The sequence below is a fragment of the Erinaceus europaeus genome, chromosome 8, assembly GCF_950295315.1.
Source record: "Erinaceus europaeus chromosome 8, mEriEur2.1, whole genome shotgun sequence".
In the NCBI taxonomy this organism is placed as follows: Eukaryota; Metazoa; Chordata; class Mammalia; order Eulipotyphla; family Erinaceidae; genus Erinaceus; species Erinaceus europaeus.
Window position 1 is genome coordinate 15,295,608 of NC_080169.1, and position 18,528 is coordinate 15,314,135.

An 18,528-nucleotide genomic window follows, 5' to 3' on the forward strand; every position below is an offset into this window, starting at 1 on the left:
GGATTAGGGCAGAGACTAGTTCCCAATCTTGAAAAGCAAAGGTCTATGAATAAAATTAACTGTTAACCCCATCGATCTGACCCAGGGTTCATATATATGTATATTTAGCACAGGAGCCTGTGTAACCTCTGAGTCCCTGTTGGTCTGAGTTTGTAGTTCATGGCCACAGCTAAGAACATTGCAGGCTGCCCTCATTTCAGGACCAGTCTAACCAACAAGGACAGCAATGACAACAATAATAACAACAATGATAAGCAATAAGGGCAAGAAAAGGGAAAAATGGCCTCCAGGATCAGTGGATTCCTGGTGCAGGCGCCGAGCCCCAGCAATAACCCTGAAGGCAAAAAAAAAAAAAAATAGGGTTAATAATACTGCTGGCTAACATAGCAAGAGGACTCTTTGGGCGCTAAATATTGAGGACTGGTCCTGATTGAGGACTAGCCCAATAAAGATTGTGTGTGACCCACTGAAGAAGGAGGTGGAGCTGTGGCAGGACCAAGGTGGAAGAGCACTCAGAAAATAGGGAAGTTGTGAAAGTCCTGCTAGCAAACTTGGTTCAACAAAGTTTGAACTTGCAGTGCTCACTGTCTATCTCTCTTTTTTTGTTCCTAAAACTTCCTTTTGTTTTATTTATTATTTGTGATTAGTAGTGGGTTACAAGATTGTTTGATTATAGGTTAGAGTTCCACACCTCATCTATCACCAGAGTTCTGTGTCCCCATTCTTCTACCTCCCTCCCAAAGACAACCACCATGGTTCTCACAGTCTTTAGAGACTTTAGATTCTTTCTATCCTTCCTTCACCTTCCCATCTTCCTTCTTGTTTGCAAGTTCATGTGTACCAGTTCTCTAGATTCCATATATAAGCAAAACCATCCATAGTTGTCTTTCATCTCTTATTTCATTAAGCATAATCACCTCCGGTTCTGCCCATTTTGTCCCAAAGGACACAATATCGTCTTTTTAAATTGCAGAGTAGTATTTTTTAAAAGTACTTAAAAAATTATTTATTTATTCATGAGAAAGATAGGAGGAGACAAAGAACCAGACATCACTCTGGTACATGTGCTGCCAGGGATCGAACTCAGGACCTCATGGTTGAGAATCCAATGCTTTATCCACTGCACCACCTCCCAGAGCACCAGAGTAGTATTCTATGAAGGATATATATACCATAACTTCCTTAGCCAGTCATCTATTAGTGAACATTTTGGCTGTTTCCACTTTTTTGGCTATTGTGAAAAATGTAATTGTGAATGTAAGGGTGCATAAATCCCTCTGGATTAGAGATTGTGCTTTTAAATTTTTAAAAAATATTTATTTATTCCTTTTTGTTGCCCTTGTTGTTTTATTGTAGTTATTATTGTTGTCATTGCTCTTTTTTAATGGATAAATACATTATTTAAGGTCTCTCCATACAATATTCCAGTTTGCTTTCCCACCAGCAGCTGTCTTTTTAGGAAGCCACTGAATTGTGGCTTCAGATGAGAACATTCCATTTATCAGCTAAGAAATTCTCAGAAGTGATAGTGGCCTAGATGGTGGTGCTGGGGAGGCAAGCCTCTATCTACAGGTTTCACCCCTTCACCGTCTCCCATAGCAACCGTGGAAGGCGTGGTCTGAACATTACCCCGCCCACTACGCTGCAAACTCCAACAACGATTGGTCCGGAGGCGGGGCGGCGGTACTAGGGGGTGGGCCCGGCTGGCCCCTGCCCTCCGGGCTGCGCCGCCATCTTGGATTGTGGACTTCCGGGAGGTTCTGGCCGGGGCCTCGCTCCGGGCTGTGCGGCAGCTTCCAGGCGCAGGGCCGCGTGCGGGGTGGGGGCGGGGGGAGGCAGGTTGGAGCCGAGAAGCGTCCCGGGAGCGGCGGCGGGGGTGGCGGGGACGGCAGGATGAGCGCGGAGGCGGCCGACCGGGAGGCGGCGACCTCCAGTCGGCCTTGCACGCCGCCGCAGACTTGTTGGTTTGAGTTCTTGTTGGAAGAGTCGCTGCTGGAGAAACATCTGCGCAAACCGTGCCCGGGTAAGGGGCCCGGGGACCCTCGGCCCGCGAAGCTGCTGCCCGAGAGGAGAGGGTCGTCGGCTGCAAGTCGTGCATCCCTCTGGGGACCTGGGTGGGGCTGAGAAGCTCCGGACAAGGGCAGCGCCCCGCCCCTCGCGGCCCTTCGTCCTTGACAGGTTTGGGGCGGCGGTCAGCACCTGCCAGGTGGGTGGGTGTCGGGGTTGTCTCCGGGTGGAGGAGCTGAGCGATGCAGAGGTTAACTCGCCGTGTCCGGGTTCCTGGGAGGACTCTTTTGTTGTTCTCTGGGGAGAGCCTACCTTATTTTATTATTATTATTTTTTTACTATAGATCCCCAAGTTGGACTGTCCACTTGGACATTTGAAAATGAAAAAAAAAAAAAAAAAAAGACGTGCACTGTGAGCACCTGGTTAAGTGTTCACAGTGCACAAGGACCCAGGTTCAAGCCCCTAGTGTCCACCTGCAGTGGTGAAGCAGGGCTGCAGGTGTCTGTCTGTCTGCCTTTCTCCTCTCAACTTCTCTTTGTCTCGTCCATTAATAAATAAATAAATAAATAAATAAATAAATAAATAAATAAATAAGGAGTCAGGCGGTAATGCAGTGGGTTAAATGCACATGGCGCGAAGCGCAAGGACCAGCTTAAGGATCCAGGTTCGAGCCCCCAGCCCCCACCTGCAGGGGGGGGTCACCTCACAAGCGGTGAAGCAGGTCTGCAGGTGTCTGTCTTTCTCTCCCCCTCTCTGTCTTCCCCTCCTCTCTCCATTTCTCTCTGTCCTACCCAACAACGTTGATGGCAGCAATAACAATAACGAAAACAACAAGGGTAACAAAATGGGAAAGAATGGCCTCCAGGAGCAGTGGATTTGTAGTGCAGGCACTGAGCGAGCCCCAGCAATAACCCTGGAGGAAAAAAAAAATAAATATAAAAAAAGTTTAAAAAGAAAAAGTCGGAGCCAGCTGGTGGTGCACCTGGTTGAGTGCACATATTACGGACCTCAAGGACCCCGGTTCAAGCCCCCGGCCCCACCATTAGAAGGGAAAACTTTGCAAGTGGTGAAGCAGGTGTGTCTCTGTTTCTTTCCTTCACCATCTCCCCTTCCCCTCTCAGTTTCTTTCTGTCTCTATCCAGTCATCATCATCTTCATAATAAAAAACATGAAAAAAGGCTAAAAGCAAGAAACATTACACAAAGCAAGAGAGTGCAACCCTTTTGTCCACGGCGCCGCTTCCTGCATCGCTGGTTCGTTAAAAAAATATACATGATACCTCTTGCTGAATTGCATTCCAAGAGAGTTATGTTAGTTTATACTCACTAGTATTATTTATTTATTTGCCTCCAGGGTTATCGATGCACCTGTGGCCATTTTTTCTTTCTTTCTTTTTTTTTTTGTATAAGACAAATTGAGAGGGGAAAGGGAAGATAGAAAGACACCTGCAGACCTGCTTCACCACTTGCAAAGCAACCACCCTGCAGGTGGTTGCAGGGGCTGGAACTGTGATCCTTATGATACCGCCTGTGAAGCGACCCCCCTGCAGGTGGGGAGCCGAGGGCTTGAGCCAGGATCCTTAAGTCAGTCCATGTGCTTTGTGTCATGTGCACTTAACCCATTTATCCCTTTTATTGCCAAAAACCAATACAGTAGGTCATTTTGTATCCTCATAATTAAAACTTAATTTAGGAATTTGTTTTCAATCTTAGATCCTGCACCAGTTCAACTTATCGTTCAGTTTTTGGAACAGGCTTCCAAACCTTCAGTTAATGAACAAAACCAAGTTCAACCTCCACCAGATAACAAGAGGAACCGTATTTTAAAGCTGCTTGCTCTTAAAGTTGCTGCTCATTTGAAGTGGGACTTAGATGTATTAGAGAAAAGGTATATGAAGACATTTAAATGAAATTTTTGAAGTGATATATATTTTTATTTCTGTATGTGCTTTTATGATACTGAATTTTTAAGTTAAATTAAAATTATTATTTAATTATTTTTTTTAATGAAGGTTCTTTTTTTGACAGCCTGGGAGATGGCATTCAGATAAGGTGTTGGAATCCCAGTCATGAGGTGGGTGAGGGAAGAGAGGAACCAGAGCATCACTCTGGCACATGTGATACTGGGGACTGTACTCAGGTCCTCATACTTGAGAGTCCAACACTTTATCTACTGTGTCACTTCCTGTGTCACTGGGTTATTTTAAAAGTGCATGATGGCTACTGCTGCATTGCATTCCAAAAGAGTTATGTTAACTTCTTACTCACTGATGGTATTTATACATTTCATCATTTTATTTAATTTTAATTTAGATAGAGAAAAACTGAGAGGGAAAAAGGAGATAGAGAGGGAGAGAGAAAGAGAGACACCTGCAGCACTGCTTCACTGTTCATGAAACTTCCCCCCTGCGGGTGGGGACTGGCGGGCTTGAACCCGGACCCTTGCACATTATAACATGTCCTGTCCACCAGGTACTCCACCATATGACCCTCTCTAGTAGTATTTTAAATTATTTTTTTCAGAGTTGGGTCTCTTACATGCATGATACCACTGCTCCAGACCACTTTTTCATTCATACAGAGAGACTGAGGGAGAGATACCACAGCAGTAGAACTGTATCTGGAATGGTGAAATTTGTTTTCTTCTTCTGTTAATAATAACAATATTGTTTTTATTGCTACAAGGGTTATCCCTAGGTCTTGGTGCCAGCATTATGACTCTACCACTCCTGGCAGCCATATTTTTTTTCTTTCTGTTTTATTTGATAGGTCAGAGAGAAATTGAAAAGGGAGCTAGAGAATGAGGGAGTTACTGTGTTGAGCTACTTTTTTTGAGAAACATTATGAAATACAGAATAAGTGATTGAATACTGGGAATTTGCTTCACAGTAATCTGGGAAGGAGAGAAGTGTATGAGAGTAGAGATGAGAATATTAACCATAAGTTGATAACTGTTGAAACTGAATGGTGGCTACATGGTAAGGGTTAGTATATGTGCATTTTTAGAGATTCATTTATTCATTGATGAGAGAGAGGAGGGGGAGAGAACTGGAGACAGTTCTGGCACAGACCTCAGGTAACCAAAGGGGAAATTACTGTATCATCTGTCAATATCCATATATTGTAGTTTAAAAAACATTTTAGGAAAATGTATTTTCATATAAGTTACTGGTTGAAAGAGATTAATACTATACACTGTAAAATTAGACCTTTAGTGGTCTAAAACTGTTTTAAGTCAGAAGTGTAATTCTGGTGGTCCGGGAGGTGGTACAGTGATAAAGCTTTGGACTCTCAAGCATGAGGTCCTGAGTTCGATCCCCGGCAGCACATGTGCCAGAGTGATGTCCGGTTCTTTCTCTCTCCGCCTGTCTTTCTCATTAATAAATAAGTAAAATAAAATAAAAAAAAAGAATGGTTTACATTAAAAAAAAAAGAAATATAATTCTGTAGTTGGGCTCAGGCTTCTCCTGTGTGAGGTCCTGGCACCAAAACAAACAAACAAACAAACAAAAAACCAGAAACAAACAAAAAGCAAGCAGAGAACAACAAACACCAAAAAGTTACCAAGAAGACAATGTAAGTATTTTCAGTGAAGATACCAAACTGTGAATTTTGTGCTTCTTATATAACGAATAATGCAGGCATGTGCCTTGTGCTTCTTTTTTAAGTCTGTCGGTTCCAGTCCTGAATATGCTATTAAATGAACTGCTGTGCATTAGTAAGGTTCCTCCTGGAACAAAGCATGTAGATATGGACCTGGCCACCTTGCCTCCAACCACAGCCATGGCCCTCCTTCTCTATAATAGATGGTAAGTTCCCTGAAAACCTAGACTTTGTTTAATTCCACTCTGACACTCTCAGAGGGGTGGTTTCTTAAACACATTCATTCAAGATCCCTCTTACTGTCAGATGTCTGAGACTCTTGGAACCTGTGAGTCTGGTGGTGGAATGTATTATATATGGCCGTGTAGGTGAGAAGCAATTGGATGGAAATGCAGATGATTTGTAAGGCTTTTTATTATATGTCCAATAGAGCCAGTTAAGGGGTACTTGAGAAAAGTGATTGAATTTGTAATGGTTGAATTTATGATTTATAATAACTTTTTCTTTTCTTCAGGGCAATTAGGACAATTGTTCAAAGTAGTTTTCCTGTCAGACAGGCAAAACCTGGACCTCCTCAGTTAAGTGTGTAAGTTGACAGATATGACACTTTTGTGTGTTTTTAATAACTATAGGAGAAGGTGATCGTAGATTGGGGGGCAAAAAAACCTATATGTAAATGGACTTGAAGGAGATGGCGGGCGGGGGGCGGGTGGTGGCACACCTGGCACACACACTGGCGCACACGTTACAATGCACAGGGACCTTGGTTCGAACCATTGGTCTTCACCTGCAGGGGGGGAGCTTTGCAAGTGGTGAAGCAGTGTTGCAGGTGTCTGTCTCTCTCCCTTTGTATCACCCCTTTCCCTCTCAATTTTTGGTTGTCTCTATTCAATAAAGATAAAAAAAAAAAAAGTGCACTGTGGATCAGGCATCCAGAGTAGAGAATCCCGCAGGGGGAAAAAAGGGCAACTTGATGGGGCTGGGCATCGGCAAACCTGGTTGGATGCACATTACCAAGCCTAAGGACCCAGGTTCAAGTCTCCATTCCCTACCTGCAGGGGTGTTGTTAAGTTTGGGGGCTCCAGCAGGCCGGGCTAGCTTTGCGGCGGTAGAGAGAGACTCGTGGACACACGGCTGGGCTGAGAAGCTGCAGTTTAATCTTTATTCATGAACGGGCAAATCACCACACCATGTGCTTCCCTATCATTCTCCTTCCCTGGCTGCTGCTGGAACTCTGGACGTACTTAGCATAGGGGGCGGGGAGAAAGTGGGGCACAAAACTAGCAAGGGCCAAACCAATTCTCTCAGAGTTGGGGGGAAGGGGAACAAACCAATATGAAACATAGCAACACGGGGGGGGGGGGGACTTCACAAGTGGTGGAGCAGTGCTGCAGCTTCTCTCTCGATTTTTTAAAAAAATATTCCCTTTTGTTGCCCTTGTTGTTTTATTGTTGTAGTTATTGTCATCGTCGTTGGATAGGACAGAGAGGAATGGAGAGAGTAGGGGAAGACAGGAGGGGGGGAGATAGACACTTGCAGACCTGCTTCACCGCTTGTGAAGCGACTCCCCTGTTAGGGGGGAGCTGAGGGCTCCAACTGGGGTCCTTAGGCCAGTCCTTTGTTTTTGCACCACCTGCGCTTAACCCGCTGTGCTACCGCCCGATTCCCAGTTCTTTATTTTTTAATGCCACCAGGTTGTTTAAGCCGAGGCTCAGTGTCTGCACAATTTCATCATTTCTGATGACCTTTTTTTTTTTCCTTTCCTGTAGAAAGAGGGTGAGAGACAGAGAAAGATAGAAATTTTAAGTAATTTATTATTTCCTAGAGCATTGCTTCTCTCTGGCATCAGTGATTGAACTGGAACCTTGAAGTCTCAGCCATGAAAGTCTTCTGCATAACTACTAAGCTATCTTCACAGCCCCCACATTTCTTAAATTCAAGGTAGTGTCTTACTCAGACTTGAAGCTAGAGAATAAAGTTTCTAACTTAATATAAGTGAACTTTTGCTGTTATAAGTTTCACTTTATTACTTATTTATTTTGCTCCCAGGGTTATTGCTGGGGCTCAGTGCTTGCACTACAAATCCACTGCTCCTGGATGCCATTTTTTCCCTTTTTGTTGCCCATGTTGTTTATTGTTATTGTTGTTGTTGTTGTTGGATAGGACAGAGAGAAATGGAGGGAGGAGGTGAATACAGGGGGAGAGAAAGATAGACACCTGCAGACCCTCTTCACCGCTTGTGAGGTGACCCCCCTGCAGGCAGGGAGCCAGGGGCTCAAACCTGGATCCTTAAGCTGGTCCTTGTGTTTAGCGCCATGTGCACTTAACCAGCTGTGCTACCGCCTGACCCTCATAAGTTTCACTTTGAATTGAGGTTTTTAACAGTTTTTCAGGTGGGGGTGTTGTCTTTTTCATGCAGAAAAAATAAGAACTAAAAGTACATGAGCATAATTATAATTGTTTTTTCTTATGGAAATATCATTAACACTTATTTTTATTTAAATTGAACCATGCTTTCAAGAATGATGCTCTTACATTTCAAATTTTCTGTCTTTTAAGTAACCTTGGATACAATCATTTCTCTTTTAGTATGAATCAGATGCAACAGGAGAAAGAACTAACAGAAAATATTTTGAAAGTGGTGAGTATCAGCTTTAGTTATATTTAGGATTAGTTTCTGGGGTACATTTAAAGAGTGTTTAGATGATGCTTTTAAATATTTATTTATTTTTAAATATTTTATTTTATTTATTTATTCCCTTTTGTTGTCCTTGTTGTTTTATTGTTGTAGTTGCTATTGATGTTGTTGTTGGATAGGACAGAGAGAAATGGAGAGAGGAGGGGAAGACAGAGAGGGGGAATGAAAGACAGACACCTGCAGACCTGCTTCACCGCCTGTGAAGCGACTCCCCTGCAGGTGGGGAGCCGGGGCTCAAACCGGGATCCTTATGCCGGTCCTTGTGCTTTGCGCCACCTGCGCTTAACCCGCTGCGCTACAGCCCGACTCCCTAGATGATGCTTTTAATCTTGGGCGTGTGAGAGTTGATAAGAGTCTAGGTGCAATGAAATTGATACTTTTAATGTTAGAACATAGTTTGGTAACATTCTTAATTTTATAGATTTTCAATATCAGTGATAAGAATGTTTTGCTGGGAGTCAGGCGGTGGCGCAGCGGGTTAAGCACACGTGGCGCAAGGATCTGTGTAAGGATCCCAGTTCAAGCCCCCAGCTCCCCACCTGCAGGGGAGTCGCTTCACAGGCGGTGAAGCAGGTCTGCAGGTGTCTGTCTTTCTCTCCCCCTCTCTGTCTTCCCCTCCTCTCTCCATTTCTCTCTGTCCTATCCAACAAAGACAACATCAATAACCACAATAATGCTAAACCATAAGGGGAACAAAAGGGAAAACAAATAAATAAATATAAAATTAAAAAAAAAGAATGTTTTGCTATTAGTTCTGTTGTCACCTATTTCTTTCTTTTTTAAAAAAGATTTTTATTTATTTATTAATGAGAAACATAGGAAGAGAGAGAAAGAGCCAGACATCACTCTGGTACATGTGCTGCCAGGGATTGAACTCAGGACCTCATGCTTGAGAGTCCAATGCTTTATCCACTGAGCCACCTCCCGTACTACTGTTGTCACCTATTTCATAATACTTTGCTTGGTTTAAGTTTTTGGTGCCTACCTGCGATGGGGGGTGGGGTGGGGGGGAGCTTCACAGATTGTGAAGCAGTACTGTAGGTGTCTTTCTAGCTTGCTATGCAAAATAAAGTTTCTTCTTCTAGCGTTTGCCCTTCTTCTGTAGCCAGTCAACAGGTCAGGTTGAAAGCTGTCAGGAGCTGCTTGTTGCTGGCTTTGAAAGTGACTGGGATCCATGTGGATTCAGTCGGCTAGGAAGGATCGTCAGTTTCCCCAATGAATGGGTACTCACGGGATGCACCACGAGAAGGTCAAAATAAAGTAAAATTATTTAAAAGGGGGCCAGGTGGTGGCAAACCTAGTTAAGTACTCTTATTGCAGTATACAAGGACCTGGGTTCAAGCCCCTGGTCCCCACCTGCAGGGGAAATGTTGTTTTCGACGGGTTGGCTTCACGGGCGGGTAACAGATGACCAGGGACTCATGGTTGAGCTGTCCGCAGTATCTCTTTATTCATGCTGGACGCAGCGCAATCTATACCAAGCTAAGCTAAACTTAAAACTACAAACAATCTTGTCCTTATAAATATACTAGCCCAGTAGGGTGGGAACAGGATGCGACGCAGAGAGGGGTGGAGAGAAAAGTGACTGGTGAAAATCAGGGTATGACAAGGAGAGGGGGCGGAGCAGGCAAGAATTCTACCACTGAACCACCAATGCCCTGAAGGGAGGGTGGTGCTTGTTAACAGAGGTTATGTAAATAGAATACAGTGTTATGTAAATAGAATGCAGGGGGGATTAAACCAAATGAAACAGAAGGGGTTTTTAGAAGCATACCAACAGGGAAAAGCTTCACAAGTGGTGAAGCAGGGCTGCAGGTGTCTCTCTGTCTCTCTCCCTCTCTGTCTCCTTCTCCCCTCTCAATTTCTCTCTGTCTCTATTCAATAATAAATAAGTAAAATATATATTTAAAAAAAACCTTGGGGGCTGGGAGATAGTTTACCCAGTAGAGCACATATTTTACCCTGTGCCAGACCTTGGGTTTGAGTCCCCAGTCAGCACATGGGAGCATCATGCATAGAAAAGGAAAGAAGGAGGAGAAAAGGAGGAGAATCCACGGGGGGGGGGGGGGGGGGAGGGGGAAAAGGGGGAAACATAGGAATATCCGTAGTTTAATAATCATTTGAGAGGCTGGGTGATGGTGTACCTACGTTGCCATGTGCAAGGACTCTGGTTCAAATCCCCTGTTCCCACCTGTGATTGCAGGGTGGAGTGAGTCTCATGAGTAGTGAAGCAGTGTTACAGGTGTCTCTTTTTCTCCTTCTCTATCTCCCCCTCCGTCTTGTTTTTCTCTGTCTGTATCCAATAAATAAAAATGTAAGAAAACACAAAAAAAGATAAAAGTCTAAAAAAATGAATTTTTGTTTTCAAAATGTTTTTTTTAAAAAACAAAACAAACAAACAATAACGACAACAACAAAACCCAGTCTTGCTGAATTAAGTGCCTGCCTTGCCATGCACGTGGCCCTGCTTGGGCCCCACACATCCTGGGAGTAGAGTGCCCCAGCAGCAGCTCTGGCGCTGTGCACATCCTGGGAGTAGAGTGCCCCAGCAGCAGCTCTGGCGCTGTGCACATCCTGGGAGTAGAGTGCCCCAGCAGCAGCTCTGGCGCTGTGCACATCCTGGGAGTAGAGTGCCCCAGCAGCAGCTCTGGCGCTGTGCACATCCTGGGAGTAGAGTGCCCCAGCAGCAGCTCTGGCGCTGTGCACATCCTGGGAGTAGAGTGCCCCAGCAGCAGCTCTGGCGCTGTGCACATCCTGGGAGTAGAGTGCCCCAGCAGCAGCTCTGGCGCTGTGCTATCTTAACCTTCTCCTCTTTTTCTCTTTATCTGGTTGAAAAGAATCTGCCTGCAAGTGGTAGAATTGCACATGCTTGAGGTCCTGACTCTGCAGGAAAAAAGATTAGATTTATCTCTGTCACACTTTTAATACCAAATGTGTGACCGATAGTGGGAAATGTGGGGGTTAAGAAAGGAGGGGGAAGGTAAGAACTTGTCTCTGTGTTAGATCACTGTGCTGCTTGAACGTGGAAGTGGAAACCCACATCTTTCTCATTTTGCTTTCTGGTGCCCAATAAAGTGGATGGCACATTGAAACATGGAGATAAGTTTGCATGAATCAGTGAAAAGATGAGAAAGACTTAGAGGGGAGGCTTCGAGTTAAATCCCTTGTACCATATGTGCCAGGGATTAATACTCTGGTTTTCTATGTTAATAAATGGATCTTAAAAAAAAAATTGATGGTTGGGAGAAAGAATGTTCTGGTTATGCAAAAAGTCTCTTATGCCTGAAGCTGGAGCAGTGCACTGGTAACAACAACAAAAAAAGAATGGTACAAATCTATAAAACTTTTTCATCCCCTTTTCTTTCCTATGGAAATAGACAAATTATCTTCTCCAAGTGTGCCTTTTCTTTTTTTTAATATTTATTTATTGGGAGTCGGGCTGTAGCGCAGCGGGTTAAGCGCAGGTGGCGCAAAGCACACGCATGGGCATAAGGATCCCGGTTCGAGCCACGACTCCCCTGCAGGGGAGTCGCTTCACAAGCGGTGAAGCAGATCTGCAGGTGTCTTTCTCTCCCCCTCTCTGTCTTCCCCTCTTCTCTCAATTTCTCTCTGTCCTATCCAACAACAGCAATGATAACTACCACAATAAAAACAAGGGTGACAAAAGGGAATAAATAAATAAAATAAAATAAAATAAAACACTGAGGAGGTGACTGTACTTTTAAAAAAAATAAAAATAAAAAAAATAAAAATATTTATTTTCCCTTTTGTTGCCCTTGTTTTATTGTTGTAGTTGTTGTTATTGTCGTTGTTGGATAGGATAGACAGAAATGGAGAGAGGAAGGGAAGACAGGGGGAGAGAAAGACACCCCTAGACCTGCTTCACTGCCTGTGAAGCGACTCCCCTGCAAGTGGGGAGCCAGGGGCTTGAACCGGGATCCTTACTCCGGTCCTTGTGCTTTGCGCCATGCGCTTAACCTGCTGCGCTACTGCCTGACTCCTGAGTTTGCCTTTTCTAATTTAATAGTTGGACTTCACTGATGTACTTTCTTTTTCTTTTTTCTTTTTTAAAAAAAGATTTTATTTATTTATTAACGAGAAAGATAGGAGGAGAGAGAAAGAACCAGACATCACTCTGGCACATGTGTTGCCGGGGATCGAACTCAGGACCTCATGCTTGAGAGTCCAAAGCCTTATCACTGAGCCACCTCCCGGACCATTGATTTTCTTTTAAACAGAAGTTTAGTTCAGCAAACATAATTTTACTCTTCCCATGTGGAACTTTTTTAACTTTAGTATACTAGTTGTTAAATGTTCTATTTGTAATTGTTTGGTGAATCCAGTTAACTGTTGCCATTTTTATACTTTTAACAGTTTGTTTATTCAATTCTTATAGATAAAAGAACAAGCTTCTGATTCTATATTGGTGCTTGAAGCAGCCCTTAAACTAAACAAAGACCTTTATGTCCACACGATGAGAACACTGGACTTACTGGCCATGGAACCAGGCATGGTAAATGGAGAAACTGAGAGTTCCACTGTGGGACTGAAAATCAGAACTGAGGAGATGCAGTGCCAGGTACTTGTTTCACTACTTCGTCAGTGTTTTGTTTTTTTTTCTTTTTCTTTTTTTTCTGCTTCCAGGGTTATTGCTGGGTCTCGGTGCCTGCACCATGAATCCACTGCTCCTGGAGGCCATTTTTTTCCCTTTTGTTGCCCTTGTTGTTACGATATATATTTAATAATGATCAACAAGACCATAGGATAAGAAGGGTACAGTTCCCACAACCAGAGTTTCGTGTCACATCCCCTCCATTGGAAGCCCTCCTATTCTTTTTTTTTTTTTTTTTTAAAGATTTTATTTATTTATTCATGAAGAATGATAGGCAGAGAGAGAGAGAGAGAGATAGAGGAAGAACCAGATAGCACTCTGGTACATGTGCCGCTGGGGATTGAACTCCGCACCTCATGCATGAGAGTCCAATACTTTATTCACACTGTGCCATTTCTCTCTGTCTCCAACAACAATGGCATTAATAACAACAATAACGATGATAACAAGAGCAACAAGGGCAACATAAATAGGGGGAAAAATAGCCTCCAGGAGCAGTGGATTGATTCTCAGTGTCGGCACCGAGTCCTAGCAATAACCCTGGAGGCAAAAAAAAAAAAAAAATCAGGAATCTAAAAGTAAGAGTATAGCAGATGAGATTTAGGGTCTCCATTTTGGAAAAAGCTATAGGTCTGTTTTAGGTATTTTCCAAGGGGCCCATGACTTTACTAGTTTTTGCCTGAGCCCGACAGCTAACATGCAGGTGGGCTAAAGGTATTGTCTGGGGAGATGGTGTCAGAGTTGGAAATAGAACTAGAAAGCTGGATCAGGGAAGAGAGTCACTCCCAAATATGGAAAAAAAAATATAAATGTTGTAAACTGCAAACCCCATTGATTTGATCTGGGGCCCATATTTAGCATAGGAGCCTGTGTAACCAGAGCACTGCTCAGCTCTGGCTTATAGTGGTACAGGGGACTGACCCTGGGACTTTGGAGCCTCAGGCATGAGGGGCAATTTTTTTTATTTCAAAGACCCTATGAGATAAATGTCACTGTAGGAGGAGGAGAATGCGATGAGGAGGAGGACAACTGGCAAACTGTCACTTGGGAGTCTCTTTAAATACAGGAGATGGAATTTGCACAGAGGAGGATTTTGGGTACAGTTGTATTTTGAAATCATGGGAGTCTGTTATTTGCAACACTTTGGATTTTCACAGTTGGATGGGTGATGTGACCTGAAAAACAAAACTCTTTATACCAACTAGATGTTCTAGGTAAACTTTGATACTGTCAGAGTCTGTTTTTACAGTGATAGTTGAGTCATAGTCATTGTTTTTTTGAATGGAAAATTAGTAGTAAACTGCTGCACAATAATGTTTAAAGTGCATTAAAAAAAAATTACTCCCTTTTGTTGCCCTTGTTGTTTTATTGTTATAGTTATTGTTGTTGTTATTGATGTCATCGTTGTTGGATAGGACAGAGAAAAATGGAGAGAGGAGAGGAAGACAGAGAGGGGGAGAGAAAGATAGACACCTGCAGACCTGCTTCACTGTTTGTGAAGCGACTCCCCTGCAGGTGGGGAGCCGGGGACTGGAACCAGGATCCTTACGCCGGTCCCAGGATCCTTACGCCGGTCCCTGCGCTTTGCGCCACGTGCGCTTAACCTGCTGCGCTACTGCCTGACCCCCACAAATTTGTTCTTTAATCTATTGATAATTTTATAATTAGAGTTAAAATTCTGTACTGAGTTGAAAACTCATTTTAGTGGAGTATAGTATAGTGATAGTTGTAAATATCATTTTGATATCTTCCACTCTTTTTGTATGCAAAGGGGAATTATATGCAAGTATAATGCATATGCTTTATATGTGTGTTTGGTCCTTGTGTCCTGTAATAAAATGTGTGTGCTTAACCAGCTGCACCACTGCCTGGCCCTGCTTCTTTTAATAGAACAGAAATGTCTCCAAAAAATCAGCTCTCACTAGCTATATCCTCCTTGAAGGCACACCTGTCACACGTTTTGGCAGCTAAGTTTATTTTAGAGAGATTGGCTTATTGGAACCTGGTGCTGGCAAGTGAGTGCGGTGTGAATGATAGGCTCCACTCTACTTAGAACAACAACAGTGAACATAATACCCCTTTTCTTTTCAGGCCAGATTCTATTACTTTCCTGATAATTCTGTAGGCCACACAGACCGTACTTGTATATATAGATAGAGATAATAGTTATAGATGGGTACTTTTTGCTTAAGTTAGAGTCGTTTTTAGTTGCTGAGACTGGGAACCTGATTGCTTCACTGCTCATTGAGTTCTTTCATTCTAAGAACATGAGAAATCACTAAGCACCTTGGTACCCGTTGCCTTTTAGGTGTGTTATGATTTGGGAGCAGCATACTTCCAGCAAGGCTCTACAAATGCGGCTGCCTACGAAAATGCAAGAGAAAAGTTTTTTAGAACCAAAGAATTGATTGCAGAGGTAAGCACAGTTATAATAGGCACAATTTGTCTAGTCTTTTACAAGTTCTGATGTCTTTTTTTGGCTTTAATCTTTGTCATAAAGAAAAAACAAACAATTAAAAGTGGGGTTGTAGAATATGTGTCTCCCCCTGTGTAAAGCTCTGGGTGGAAGCCCCAGATGGCAGGGGAGTACCAGGGATGGCGCTGGGAAACTGTGGAATGGGCCTACGCAGGTGTGTGTGTGTGTGTGTGTGTGTGTGTGTGTGTGTGTGTGTATCTCTGTTTCTCCTTCAAAAAAATAATTAACGGTGACCTGCTGCAGTGGGTGTCATAATGGACTTTCAACAGTGGGGCCCCAACTTCTACTCCTGGTAGCATGTGCTATAGTAATGTGCTAGCTCTTTTCTTTCTCCTCTTTCTTATAAATAAATCTAAGGGAGTCAGGTGGAGCGCAGTGGGGTTAAGTGCATGTGGCACAAAGCACAAGAACCGGCATTAAGGATCCCGGTTCGAGACCCCGACTCCTCACCTGCAGGGGAGGACTCGCTTTACAGGCGGTGAAGCAGGTCTGCAGGTGTCTATCTTTCTCTCCCCCTCTGTCTTCCCCTCCTCTCTCCATTTCTCTCTGTCCTATCCAACAACAACGACATCAATAACTACAATAATAAAACGAGCAACAAAAGGGAAAAATAAAATAATAATAATAATAAAATCTTTTAAAGAAATAAATCTAAAATAAATAAAGGTAATGAATGAAAATTTGGGCTTCAGAGACCACTCAGATGTATTTGTGTGGGAGGCATTGGTTAAAACAACAACAACAACAACAACAACAACAACAAAAACAGGCAGTAAATGTCCAATATAGTGCATTTGGGCAATTAAAAAAAAAAAGTATTTCCTTTTTGTTGCCCTTGTTGCGTTTGGGCAATTTAACATGTTCTTAAAAAATTGGAAAGTGTGGTCCAAGTGATGGTGCAATGGATTAAGTATGGTACTCTCAATCAGGAGGTCTTGAGTTCAATCCCCGGTAGCACATGTACCAGAGTGATGTCTGGTTCTTTCTCTCTCTCTCCTCACATATTTCTCACTAACAGATAAATGAAATCTTTTTAAAAAATTGGAAAGCACTTTTTCTTTTATTTTTTAAATATTTATTTATTAATGAGAAAGATAGGAGGAGAGATAGAGAGAACCAGAAGTCACTCTGGGGGGTCGGGCGGTAGCAGTGTGGGTTAAGTGCACGTGGCACAAAGCACAAGGACTGTCCGGCATAAGGTTACTGGATCGAGCCCACGGCTTCCCACCTGCAGGGGAGTCGCTTCACAGGCGGTGAAGCAGGTCTGCAGGTGTCTATCTTTCTCTCCTCCTCTCTGTCTTCCCCTCCTCTCTCCACTTCTCTCTGTCCTATCCAACAATGACATCAATAACAACAATAATAACTACAACAACAATTTAAAAAAAAAGGCAACAAAAGGGAAAATAAATAAATATTTGAAAAGTTTAAAAATAAAAACAAAAAGTTAAAAAAAAAAAAAAAAAAAGAAGTTACTCTGTTATATGTGTTGCTAGGGATTGAACTCAGGACCTCATGCTTGAGAGACCAATGCATTTTCCACTGCATCATCTCCCGGAACACTTTTTTTTTTTTTTTTAACTAGATCACTGCTCAGCTCTGATTCTTCTTCTAGTGTTTGCCCTTCTTCCATAGCCAGTCAACAGCGTCAGGTTGAACCTGATGTAAAGTTTCGAGACCTCCTTTGAATCTGGAGAGGTGGCAGTCGTTGACTATGTGGGTCATAGTCTGTCTGGAGCCGCAGGGGCAGTTCGGGTCGTCTCTGGCTCCCCAGCGATGGAACATAGCGGCGCACCGGCCATGGCCTGTTCGATAGCGATTGAGGAGGGCCCAATCATAACGTGCTAGGTCAAAGCCGGGTTGACACTTGCAAGGGGTCTGTGATGAGGTGTTTGTTCTTTACCTCAGCTGACTGCCAGCTCTGTTTCCAAGAGTCTGGAACAGAGAAGTTCAGTGTAGGCGTAGGGGACCAGATTGGGTGACGAGACGTCAAGCGTTGGACAGGGTGGGCGAAGATATCCGCGTATATTGGCAGGTCCGGTCGAGCGTAGACGTGGGAAATGAACTTAGATGATGCCGCATCCCGACGAATATCTGGCGGGGGGATGTTGCTAAGAACTGGCAGCCATGGAACCGGGGTGGAACGGATGGTTCCAGAAATTATCCTCATGGAGGAATATAATTTGGAATCGACCAAGTGGACATGGGGGCTACGGAACCATACTGGGGCACAGTATTCTGCAGTGGAATAGCATAATGCCAGAGATGATGATCGTAGTGTGGAAGCGCTCGCGCCCCATGAGGAGCTGGCCAGTCTTGCAATGATGTGATTCCTCGCGCCCACCTTTGCTGCAGTTTTTATGAGATGTTCGTGAAATGACAGAGTGCGATCGAGAGTAACGCCAAGATAGACTGGCTGGGCTTCATGCCGGATTCTCGTATCGCCAAGCTGCACATTAAGCTCACACGAGGCCGAGGCATGGTGTAGATGGAAAACAGATGATACTGTTTTTGCAGTGCTAGGGATTAGTCACCATTTTTTACAGTAATCAGATAACAGAGACATGTCTTTCGTGAGTGTTTCCTCGAGGATGTGGAACTTTGATGCCTGAGTTGCACAGCAGATGTCTCAGCTCTGATGGTGCAGGGGATTGAACCTGGGACTTTAGAGCCTCAGGCATGAGAGTCTCTTTGCATAAAGATTACAAAGCACTCTTTCTCATTAGCCTAATTTACTCCATTTTTTAAAAAAGATTCTATTTACTTGTTAATGAGAAAAAATAGGAGGACGGAGAGAAAGAACCAGACATCACTCTGGTACATGTGCTGCCGGGGATTGAACTCAGGACCTCACGCTTGAGAGTCTAATGCTTTATCCACTCACTGCACCACCTCCTGGATCATTTATTCCAGTTTTTTAGTCCTCTGTTTGCAGTCAAATTTATACCATATATACTGTTAAATATATATATATTTTGACAAATTGTTGCACATGAGAGAGTATCATGTGAGAAAAAGGTGTGTCAGAGCCCCGTTTTGGTACATGGGGCACCAGGGATTGAATCAAGGTCTTCACGTCACTCAAGTGGTCTACCAGCAGAGCTATTCTGCAGCCATTGTTTGTTTATTTACTTT

At 43.5% G+C, this 18,528-nt stretch overlaps 1 protein-coding gene across 3 annotated transcripts in view; it reads left to right on the plus strand.

Annotated features, from left to right (window-relative positions):
• The first annotated feature begins 1,742 nt into the window (after positions 1-1,742).
• Positions 1,743-18,528, plus strand: part of INTS8 (integrator complex subunit 8) — a 74,390-nt gene continuing 57,604 nt past the window's right edge. For 2 of the 3 annotated variants that reach the window (XR_009551140.1, XM_060195974.1), the window contains exons 1-7: positions 1,743-2,023; positions 3,721-3,895; positions 5,676-5,816; positions 6,125-6,196; positions 8,200-8,251; positions 12,705-12,887; positions 15,229-15,336. Coding sequence is in view for 2 of the 3 variants with exons in the window: in XM_060195974.1 (XP_060051957.1) it covers positions 1,894-2,023; positions 3,721-3,895; positions 5,676-5,816; positions 6,125-6,196; positions 8,200-8,251; positions 12,705-12,887; positions 15,229-15,336 (861 nt within the window). In the remaining variant the exon portion in view is untranslated. The remainder of the gene's footprint in view (positions 2,024-3,720; positions 3,896-5,675; positions 5,817-6,124; positions 6,197-8,199; positions 8,252-12,704; positions 12,888-15,228; positions 15,337-18,528) is intronic. The other variant, XM_060195973.1, reaches the window with a different exon arrangement.